General features: G+C 39.8%; 1 protein-coding gene across 1 annotated transcript in view; it reads left to right on the top strand.

Moving 5' to 3' along the window:
- The first annotated feature begins 2,047 nt into the window (after positions 1-2,047).
- The window catches only part of nr5a2 (nuclear receptor subfamily 5, group A, member 2), a 62,573-nt gene continuing 52,320 nt past the window's right edge, over positions 2,048-12,300 (top strand). The window contains exons 1-3 of the mRNA XM_080033331.1: positions 2,048-2,246; positions 5,455-5,573; positions 9,117-9,258. Of these exons, the coding sequence (XP_079889457.1) occupies positions 2,165-2,246; positions 5,455-5,573; positions 9,117-9,258 (343 nt within the window). The 5' untranslated portion in view covers positions 2,048-2,164. The remainder of the gene's footprint in view (positions 2,247-5,454; positions 5,574-9,116; positions 9,259-12,300) is intronic.

The following is a 12,300-nucleotide window of genomic DNA, read 5'->3' as shown; positions in this document are numbered from 1 at the left end:
GTGGGAAAGGAAAAAGTGGTAAAAACTATGACAACTGGATCAGGTTACGTCCACAGAGGACCTGATAAAAAAAACAAGCTTAGTTGCAGTTTGCATTTCCAGCACAAAGCACTGACTTACACTAACTGAAACACATATTTCTATTGGATGTAAGTGATATTGTCTTGTGGCCAGTGTTTAGTCATATGAACTTTTAGAAGTCAACTGGTATTGAAATACTTGAAGTAACATCTGGATTGCATATAAAAGAGAGGAAGAACATGTTCAATACAAATTTGGAGGAGTGACTTTTAAGTGTCAACAAATTATAATTTTGTCATTGTACTAGATGAACAACGTTCCATAATATATTATGAAGACATGGAACACATTTTATGCAGCTTTTTAACTGATGCTGTAGAAATTTCTATAGCAATAGCAATACATGCTAATTGATTTAAGATGATTAAGTAAATATTTCACTCAGAAGGGAGTGTAAGTTTTTGCGCTGACAACTAATACCCATATACTGTAAAAAAAAAAACATTAAAAAAATGATAGACATGTGAGTGTGTGTTTGCGTGTGTGCGTGCGAGCTTGTGTGTGTGTGTGTGTGTGTGTGTGTGTGCCCTCTGTGACCCTTCAGGTGGGCCTGGCGGTCACCCTGCTCGCCAGTAAGCGCGTGGAGTGTGGGTCTGAGGACATCGACCCAATTATTACTTCATTTGGAACTGGCTAAATAGTCCGAGCCTGACGTCAAATCACTAATGATCCCTGCTCAGCCAATTACTGATAATAATTCAGAAGCAAATGTATAATTTATTGCGTAATGGGGGCTGACTTGATCCAAAAATAAAGGCCGTTTTGAGCCTGCGGCCGACGCTGATCACGTTTTGCAGAAATTGACCAAACAAACGGAGGTTAGCCTATATTTTACGAAAGAAAGAAAGAAAGAAAGAAAGAAAGAAAGAAAGAAAGAAAGAAAGAAAGAAAGAAAGAAAGAAAGAAAGAAAGAAAGAAAGAAAGAAAGAAAGAAAGAAAGAAAGGTTAATACATCGTATTGAATTATATCCTTTAAATTTATGAAGGGGTTGCTGCGAGACGACCATAGAAGCGGAGAACATGATGCTAAAATTGATTATTGAGCGAGCTGAACCAATTATAGCTATAAACCATCGGACCCACGCCGAGTGCTGATATATAGGGATGAAGACTTTTAATCCCCAACAAACTTAACATTAAAGAAGCGTGTGTACCCGCGTGCATGTGTGCGTGCGTGTGCTGCAATACGCTCCCGTTGTAACACACTCCAAACCACATACCTTGCGCGCTGCCTTTGCTTTCCCTGCGTTCGGGGAGTCTGCTCTCACATGCAGTTGCCTTACCTCGCTGGATTTCCTTGTTCTCCCTCCGCTTTTTAAAGTCCATCATTAACGGGATTAAACAGCTGAGATTTTGGAGACGCGAAACTGGAGGGTTTGAGGCGATGTGTCTCGGTCTCCTCGTCTGATTGGACCCTGGAAAGATGATGTCAGACGACCGCATGCGCCCCGGATTGGAGAGAGCGGAGTAAACAAAGCCGCGAGGAGGAGGAGGAGGACAGGTCTCCACATCTCCAGACAGTCAGACCGACACTCCGAATCCTACTTTACGCACAGGAGAGGGCGGCCCCGCCGGCGCGTACTCGTCTGCTAAAGGCTGAAAGTAACATTGACAGTCCGACTTTAATGGGTGACGCGCTATAAAGTCTTGGGAAGCTTAAGGGAAATTTACCATCGTCTTTTATTTCGGACGCTTTGCAGTTTGAGTAAGACACTAACTCTCGAATTTAGCGCGCAACTCTTCGAAAAGTATCAAAGGAATCACTCGCCAGTGTTTTGCAGTATTATGGCAGTTCTGTGCGCAAAAGCAAGTAAGATAAAGTAAATAGTTTAGAGTTAAAAAGAGCAGACGGGCGCCGGTTATGCAAGCCGGCCGTTTGAAGACAGTCTGCACCGCTTGAGTCAGGCTACGCATTCCGAGCATGGTCCGATAACTGGATGACAGTGTGAGACAGAAAGTAAGAAATAAAGAGCTAAACAGACATTTGGGACATTTTGAAGTGTGTTTGTGGGACCGTCTGCCTCCCGCGTCCAGGTGTTCCGCCGAGCGGTGCGAGTCTCCAGCTCAGGCCGGCAGCGCTGACATGCTGCCCAAATTCGACACTGAATCCCTGGGACTCGCTCGATCGTATGGAGAACAAGGGCGCATGCCAAGGAATATGCAAGGTAAGAAGTGTCATTCATTTCCATCTCTTAAGAAAATTAGGCAATTTCATTCGCTTCCACTTAGTGGATATTGAGCGTTACCGGACTGAAAGTCCTCAGTGCGTATTGGCTACTTCAGTGTCACAAAAACTTTTGAACACGATTTGTATCCAACACATTTTTGCGGACAATTTAGGCCAATAGCAAGTGACTGACAATATATGGTGAAAATTAAATGGTAGTCTACACGTGCTAAAGTAGTAGACTTTTGAAGCTCATTTGTTTACTGTGATTTAGCTTTTAGTGTTTATGTTTAGGGGTTTGTTTCAGTTAATTTCTCCGAATCTTTACTCTGATAGAATAATTAGGAAGCATGAATGCAGATCTGCTTTGCTATGGTTTGGCCCGCGATCAAACAATAATCATACTCAGCTGTCACTCATGTTGGAAGTGTGCAAGCGCTTGGTGCGTAAAAAACGTTGAGAGCGTCGGTTTAAAACTAACCTGCAGAAATCACTGTTGATTTTATCCGTAGGCTATGGTATACAGAAAGTAGTTAAAACGGAGTTTGTTCCGATTTATGATAAAGAAAACGAATTGAGATTATTTTATTTTGTGATTGACTTCGGGTTGTAAACGTTAGTCCAGGAAACCTGTTAATCTGGTCAAATGTATACGCTATACGTTTTAAAAGGCCAATATTGGATAAGAAATAAATACCCCCCAAATTCATATTCTCTCATGTTCTAAACTCAATTCTGGTTTGTTATCTATAAACAGTTGGCAAAAAATGAATGCAATTTCAAAATCAGATTGATATAAATTAAAAAGTGACACCATATAGACCTATTACTAGCATAGGTATGATGCTACAATCATGTATGCAAATGTGTGGTATTATTATTATTATTATTACTATTGCTATAATTATTTTATATAGGACAACATTGCTTTGCATCTGCGAATGTGTAACATTTAGGTTCATGATTTCGTACAGCTTTGAATGCTAAACACATTTCGATTGGGCATATGTATAGTAATTCTAAACCCATACACTAACTGATTTATTTTATCTTTTTAAATCACTTCATGCAAATTACGCATAAAAGTACCGACAATGTGAAAAGAGACCGAGTCTTCTGCCAATATTAACTCACGTTTCCCACTTATTCCCCTCGAGTCGTTTCACAGCAATATAAACGGGCAATCAATTAGCCCGGACTTGGTTTATGACTCTGAGACGCTGATAACAGTACAACACAAGGAGTGGCTTGTTAAGAGAGCCGGTTATATACTTTTATGTTATTATTTTATTTTTTTAACATAGGCCTTAAAACACGGTAGCTCCCATTGTAATATGTTTTCTCTTGGAATCATCTGCGTTTTTTATTTGTTTATTTTGTTGTTTTGACACATTTGGTTGCTTTCTGGATATTGCATGAGCAAGTGGCCGTGGTGTTAGGATCGAGCAGGTTGACCGGAACCATCAAAAGCAATGCAACCTGCACACGCTCTGTATGACAAACCTCCGCTTGATTATGAAGCAGTGAGGCAGGAGGCTTCCGCTAAACTCAATAAACCCCATCTTGACTTTTAAAAAAAAATGCTATTTATATTTCGCTACACAGACAAAAACAGCTTCCTAACGCTGATATAATTCCTTAAAATGTAAAGCCATGGTTTACACTGCAATACCAGCAGCCTCGGTGTTGTAACACTTTAAAGCTAAACCCTGTTTTATTTATATGTGGCATTGGGGCCATAGAGGTAACCTACTGATGTATTTTTATTTACCACGACCTGATCCACGGCATAGCTGCAACCAATGCCTCGATAAAGTTTATTTTCTTATCAAAATGTCCAAAATGGGCAGCTGTCGCGCGTCGTGGACAGGCCCCTTCAAATCCTCATGCGCAAAAAGCACGAGACATCTCGGAAATGGAGTTTGCTTTGAGGTCCTTTTAAGAAAAAAACGGCAGCTCCGTGGAACTTGTTGCTTCAGCTGAAATATGCAGCGCGGATCCCAGCAGGGCAACGCGTTAACAAACCAGAAATCATGTCTAATTAAAAGGTCTCAGCGAGCAGATATGTGGAGTTTTGAAGTAGAGCAGTGCTGTGTGTGTGTGTGTGTGTGTGTGTGTGTGTGTGTGTGTGTGTGTGTGTGTGTGTGTGTGTGTGTGTGTGTGCGCGCGCGCGCGAAGGCCTTGGAAGGCGTCTAGTTGACAAAATATTTCCACTTTTACATCCACATCCATTGAGGTTTTCCTGTTTGATCCTGGCTGAATTTTATTTTTGGAGCCATAAATGTTTTTTTACAGTTATAAACGTCAACCTATAGCTATTTGCTTAGCGCTATCACATTCTTATCAAACTAAGTAGGCCTAATTCCAATACGCAAAGCAAATGTGACAAATTCCATCGCAATCAAACTCTAATGCATTGAGTCCTATAATCTCGATAAAAAAGAAAATGTAAAACATGGCAATTGTTGAGGATTTCTAAATTGGTTTTAAATTGCAATAATGTATCTAACATTTTCCGCGTCGTCTCTGCTTACCCCTAACTCTTAATAATGACTAAAGTATTATATCTAATTATATAGACGATTTGTTAATACATGTTATTGTTTCCAGCGTACGCAGAAAGTCGCATGCAATGTTGCACCACCAAACACACATAGGCTACAATAAATGAGTTTACAGCACTGCAAGATACAGCATTCTTCGAGAGGGAAGAATGATGTTGGTTCAAGTTATAGATGAGGGCTTCTCTGTGTGTCTTTATTTGTCTGTGGGCGGTAACGTTTTTCTCCTCCAATCCTTAACTCTAATATCTCTCCATTTCCCACAGCGATTTCAGCGCATGCATATTTATGAGGCTCACTTTCATGCGCTTTCTGTGTGTGTAGCCTATGTGTGTGTTTTTTGGCTCCTGTATGCAACAAATCTAGAAGAGCAGGCGGCAACAAGGAGAAATAAATGGTCGCGTCCTTTCAACTCATTCCAAATTCGACCATTCTTCGCCCCCCCCCCCTCTTTCTCCTCAAATCATACCTACCGACAGACGTTTCAGACAGAAAAAAAAAAAAAAAAAAAAAACAGAATAAAACTCATTCAGCTGCGTCGCGTGGTTCCCCGCGGTGCATCTTGATGGATGAAAAGTGCGGCTTTTGGAAAATAGATTGCTGCTCAGCACTGAATATAAACTTGTCTCTGTGTCTCATCCGCAGCACACCCGATGAAGATGATGGACTACTCATATGACGAAGACTTGGACGAGATGTGTCCCGTGTGCGGAGACAAAGTTTCGGGGTATCACTATGGACTCCTGACCTGTGAGAGCTGCAAGGTTAGTTCCCTCTGCTTAATTTCACCGAACCAACCTCACTGTTCGTTTGGCGACATGCATTTGTTGTAGTCACATTTGCATGCCAGACATATAGCCCACATTTTTTTTTCCAGAGTGACTTGCAACAAGTGTAGCCATTCAGTTAAGATCCAGTTCCTCACCATTAATATTGAATGACAAAATCTAATTTATAGAAGCTGGGGGTCAAATATTGATCTTTTACAGTAAAAAGAAAAAGAAAAAAGAAATATCCTCAGAGGGCCAGAGGATTTTGTGAAGCAGCTCAGGAAAGAAACATGAGTTTCAAAAGTATGCAAAAGGTTTATGCCAATTTTTTTTAGTTTCAACCACCAAACACAGAAGGCGGGGGAGGAGTACACCATGTAGAAAGCAACGTAGGGAGCAGAGTAAACAATATAACTGTCTCTGTTTGTACAAGCTGTATCCTACTGTCTATAACTCTCATCACATGTCCATTAGGAGAACAGCAGCGTTGTCTGCTTGCAACAAAAAAAGAGTTCACACGGGTTAATAAAGAGGCCACTGTTGATGCAATTAATTTGACCTCTATCGACAGCCTTTTTGTCCCATTTTCTGCCTCTTTCCACTGTTCTCCTCAACACTCAGCAAATAAGCATCACCCAAGTTTTTATTTTTTATTGTTGGGCCCCGTAAAGCTGTCAGCGCAGAATTAAGCTAAAACAAATGCCTCTGCGTTAACACTATTCAGTGTAAAAAAAATTGCAGCTCACAGTATTGATGCATCAGTGCACATTTCTTGCCTATGTGGTCATTATTCAAAGCAGATGTTATAGATTCGATCCTATATTATTGACCTTGAGATGCTAAGCACTTGCTTGAAGGGAGACGTCAGTGGCATCTCTGCTGCTTTTCAGGCTCAGCACAGGCTTGTGTTGGAGAGCCAATCCACAAACACATGTCCCAGTTTAGTTGAAACACAAGGGTGTGTGTGTGTGTGTGTGTGTGTGTGTGCATTTATGTGTGTGTGTGTATATGTGTGTGTGTGTGTATATGTGTGTGTGTGTGTGTGTGTGTGTGTGTGTGTGTGTGTGTGTGTGTGTGTGTGTGTGTGTGTGCGTGTGCATGCAGGATGTTGACGTAGAGGTCTTTTATAAAGTGCTTCCTATCCTTGTTGAAGCATGAATAATATTGATAATTACTTCAAGCTTATCATTGATTATCTCTAAAAAGCAGGCGATCTAGTCAGTAAAAGCACCATTGTCAGGGCTGGACTGATGTATCAGTTTGTTGACACGTTACAGGCGCATACTGCCATTACATATCTGCTATCAACCTGGCAGTGCAATCCTTCTCCACTGTGGTTCCTCCCTTGCTACAGCTTCGTAAAAAAAAATACACAACACCAGCAGCTACATTTTATGCCTAGTTTTCTATTAAAATGAAAACACTTCTGTTAAAGTTATTTGTCTACCAAAGTAAGAAAGACTTTAGTCAAATTCTCGAAAATGCTTCAAAATTGTTCAGTGAGTATTTAGACGTAATCGTCCTTTATCTGCACCCTCTCACCCTACCCCTGCCTGTACCCTTCTACCCTACCACACGCATACTCACTCTACAAACAACCATACACACACACACACACACACACACACACACACACACACACACACACGCACACACACACACACACACACACACACACACACACACACACACACACACACACACCTGTATTCGTACACACAGACAGTGTTGGTTTAGACACACCAGCCCACATAGAGTAAACACAGCACCACATCATGCCTGTTGGAATAACAACAACAAGTCGAAAGGGATTTCATGGTCCTCGTTGCACACAAACAGGCTCGATCCCTCTCCTGCTTTATTTTGGGAGACAAACACTGAGCCGGGAGAGCAAAAGCAGTATAACTCTATGATCCTCAAAAACTAGCATTACAAGCAACAAGTCAGAAGGTCAAGGGTCAGACCGTAGCGCAAGGGATCATTTCAAAAATGATAAGAAAGATCTGCAGAATTACTAAAGAAATGAATAAAAGCAAAACAAATTCAGGTAAAGGGACTGCTGTTGTTTTTTGTTGTTAACATTTCAAAGTTAGGTAGAATATTTGATCAGAGGTGAATTTTATTTTCCTGCTTCTATGACTAGTATTAACACATAGTTAAAACTATTTCCTGGTTGCTCTTTTTGAGCCGAGTGACTGCAATTTTTTGGGGGGATGGAATTCCAAGGTCAGGGAAACCCGTTTACGTAGATCATTTATCAAATTACAATTGGACACAGCGTTTCTGAATGGCTACTACTTTGTGCTGATTTTCAGATTTCATGGTAATTCATGACACATTTTTTGGGTCACTGCGAAACTTTGCTATCTTTTTAACGGCAACAAAAAAAAGGGGGGGAAAGTCGATTGCAGCAATCCCTTGAGAAAATAAAAATGAGCCTTGACGAGTGCATTTTTTTTTGGTTAAACAGTCGGTCAAATGAAAGCTTTTCATTGAAATGTTGTCGGCTTAATCTCCAGACTTGATATTGTGTGGTTTTTGAAAGCATGCTAGGATCCAGTTTTGGTTTAGATATTTATAGCACACGCTGCGCACTAAATGGAAAATTGGAGAGAAAGTTCCCTCTGAAGCATGGATTTTTTAGCACTGAGAAGTCGATAATCCAAAAGCGAGTGCAGTGGATTTTTCTTCTTTTTATTTTATTTTTGGAATGATCAGGCAATGCAGATTGTCAATTAAATTTATGTTTGGTGAGATATTGACAGCTGCAAGTTTTTCTTTTTTTTTTAAAGACCAGGTTTAAGGATTCTCCTCCTAGGTTATGGATCTAGAATACGTTAATACCATCTTTCCCCCGTTTGATTTCACTGCTGCTGCTTATAATTAATTCCACGTTGCAGGTATGAATCTCTGTAATCCCGGAACTGTGAATAATGGATATAATTTATTGGATCTTTTGGACTCTGGTGCTCATATTTTTCAATAATTGAGTGGAGATCTGAAAAGATGCTTTCCCCATAAATTCTAGAGACTTTAGAATAGTCATGTACTTTTTTACACAAATTAGATTTTTACAACATTAATAAAGTAATTTATAATGCAGTGAACACACTAAGTGAGGAAGTGTGTAGAGCATTTAGGTTGTTTATTTGTTCAAAGCTGGATAAAATTATGGCATGTAATTGTATGACTAATTTTCCTTGATTGACTCAATCTAAAACTATTTAAAAAAGGCTCTGTTTTCAACACATTAACGTTTTTTTAAAAAGATGGAAATGAGTTTGATTTGTAAAAAAAAAAAAAAAAAAAGTGTGTATTCATTCCCTGCATTATGTCCAGCATGTGTGTGTCCAGGAGCGTCACAATAGTATAGCTTTAAAACTTTGCTCTGTGTGTGTGTGTGTGTGTGTGTGTGTGTGTGTGTGTATGTATCCATTAAGACTGTCCCTCTCCATCTGTCTGGGAGTGTGAATGGGCCAATTACCATCGCATTGCAGGGGTCAAGCGGGTTGACGTCTTAATTGGTTCTCTCCGCAGGGCTTCTTCAAGCGCACCGTCCAGAACAACAAGCGCTACACATGTATAGAGAACCAGAGCTGCCAGATTGACAAGACCCAGAGGAAGCGCTGCCCGTACTGCCGCTTCCAAAAGTGCCTCACCGTCGGCATGAAGCTAGAAGGTACGGCACTATTTTTTTTTTTTTTTTTTTTTTCAGTTCAGGTATTTGGCTTATTGTAGAATGACTTGGCAAGTTTTATCCTGGTGTTGTTGCATAATGTAATTCAATTTGTTTCAAGTTATGGAGAGATATTTCTAGGAAGAAATGTTCCAATGTTCAATTTTCAATGGCTGGCTGATAATGTGTTGCTGTCAAAAGTGTGGGATTCTTCCAAATAGATATACAAGACTTAGACAGAACAGATAGCTGTTATTAGTATCATACATGATGGTCTTGTTAACCAGTGGCGGGGGAAGCATTCACATCCTTTTATTGTTAGGTTAAGTGAGATTCAGATTCAGAAAAACTGAAATCTGTCATGACAGAACATTGCTTAGACAGTGGCTCAACAACTCAACATTAAAAGAAGTCATTTTACAATATCAAAAAAATTCCATCACAAGTAGAAATCCAGTCCTGAAAATGTCACTTGAAATATATATTAGCTTTATGTACGTATGTATTCATAATGCAGAAAACTGACCCCTGAGTGATATGCTACTATTTATTATATCGTTGGATTAATATAATTTATGTCTAAGTACAATTTTATAGTTGAATGTAAAGCTAATTTGAAATATTAATAATTTATGTTGACTAGTTTAATCTACAACTGCATTATACTTCGTGACATACTGAGATTTGTGTATGAAATATTTGTTCTTAAAGTAATATACTGTAGTAACTTAACCATCAATAAATAAATAAGCAAGAACGAGTAATAGAGTGCTAAGAAAAGTGAAATATTTCTCAAATACGTATTGAAGTACAGTACTAGAATAAATGCACTTAATTTGGGAGAATATTCACCCATTTTTTCTTGGTGCATGCAGAGTATTTTTTTTTTCTGTGCGTTTACATGGATAGTTCGCCACAGATTTAGTCTATTCTGGGGTTTTATAAATAACGTGGCTTACTAACATATGATCTAGAACTTAGAGTATACATCTGCAGCAGTGGAAAAGTAGATCCAGGGCAGTGCTATTGCATTCTGCGAGCTGCATTGTATATTTGTCGAGATAGGATGCCTGCTTGCAATTACTGTTACTGAAAGTTGGAGAGGGGAAAAATTACAAACATGGAGCGGCTAAAATTGGAGGCTGACTGCTGCTGGACTTCCAACTTCTACCAAAGTGACGGAGCTAGTCTCGTTTTTTTCTCTCCATTGATTCACAATTGAACACAGTTAATCGTAGCATATTAACTTTTTTTTTAAAGCTTCTAGAGTGAATATTCTTCCAAGATCAATTTGCAAGAGAACAGTTTCCACCCAAATTGAGTTGCCCACAATTTTAAAAAAGAGGTTAATACCTGCCCTGACAGGTATGATTGCCTGTGTGAAGCCAGTTGATTATATTTGTTTAAACATTTAACAATGAACATCTCAGTAATATCTGTACTTGAAAATGTAAACCAAGAACGTTGTGAAGTTAAACCCATTTGTTTCTACCACAGCGTTGAAATCCAGCATCGCTTCTTAGTATTTGAGATGGGGTCAGGGGGAGTTGGGGGGTATCTGGTAGCTGATGTGCACTTAAAGTCGCCAGACAGAGTAATAGATAAAATATTAAACTTGGCGGCATTGCGAGAATGGTAATGATGGTACTTTTGGCCGCCGTATCGAGGCCTCCTTGTTTAATTTGAACGTGGCTCAGAAGCTTGTTCAAACACGGCTATCCAGAAGTGACAGGGCGGCAGGGCAAGAAACATTCCTCTAATTTTCAAAAATATTATTTATAATCAACTATTTTCCGCACATAACCTGACAAGTTTTAGTCTGAATTGGCTAATTATGGAGTGAATAAAGCAGACTGAAGGTCGTGCTTCAGTAAATGTCAAATAGAGAATTTGGAAGCTCAAGCTCATAGTCACCATTTTGTTAACCAACAGGTTAAGTAACACTGTTGTCCTTTATAGAAAATAAAAAATAAATACTGCGTAGTGAGAGTAGGTTTTTTTTCTTCATGCAGTTTCAGTGTAATATTGAAACAGAAGGATTTACCCATGTGTAATGTAATGATCACATTCAGCTGAGAAAAGTGAATGTGTTAAAGAAATAAGGATGAATGTAGAAACCTAACTCAAATATTTCCGGAGGCTTCTTCCTTCTTTACCTGCCATGTGCGCTGTAATTAATTGCTGTTAATTGTCAATGGCCGCTGGGCAGAATTTCCCAGCCTGTCATTTTCCAGCTGACACGGGTGGGGAAGTGGTAGAGTAGAGCTTGTGATTTGTGTTGCTGGCGGTATAGCTTTGAGCTCGGGGGGCAAGACGGGCCCTGCAGCACACTCCTGCCAAAGCCAGTGAAGACGTCCCACACAGAAAGGCTGACACCCCTCAGCACACACACACACAGCTCCCCCTAGTAAACACATACATATATTCATGAGAAACCCCAAAAAAGGTGTTCACAAGGCCACTGGAGCGAGCGAGAAAAGGCCATTGGATCTAAAACATTTAAATAATAAGAAAATAATGTGTGTCAGAGTAGTGAAAGAGAAAAGGAGGTTAGGGGTCAAGTGCTTTGTCTTTTCATTCAAACACACACCAGCGTGGAGCAACATTTGAATTCAGAATATCGAGTGGAAACCAAATGTGGGCAATTTTTTTTTCTCGACTGTTTACTTTAGCTTTTCTCGTGGTGTCCTGTTTGTGGAAAAGTCTGTCAACCAATGGGACGGCGTGTACAATTTTAGGTTTGCTGTGAGGGTGGTAGCAGTAAAGCAGTCTGTGTTTGTGTTTGTTAACGGTAACGGTACAAAGTTGAGGGAAGGCAGTGAAACAAGGTGAAACGGCAGGCAGGCACCTCTGACATTATAAACAGTGTTGTGACATGTCGACCACATCAGTCGTATTATCTTTAGCTGATAAAAAAAAAAAAAAAAAAAAGTCAAAGCTCGGTGACGGCTGTGTTGGAAGAAAATGCTGCAGATGATTTTCATATTCTCCCCTGTGTGATCCTGCTACAGAATACAATTATTGACCGAAGATGTGTTTTCTAAA

The sequence above is a fragment of the Ammodytes marinus genome (genome assembly GCF_949987685.1).
Source record: "Ammodytes marinus genome assembly, chromosome: 8".
Classification (NCBI taxonomy): Eukaryota; Metazoa; Chordata; class Actinopteri; order Uranoscopiformes; family Ammodytidae; genus Ammodytes; species Ammodytes marinus.
Note: the sequence above shows the minus strand (reverse complement) of the source record. Positions and strands in the feature narration are given on the sequence as shown.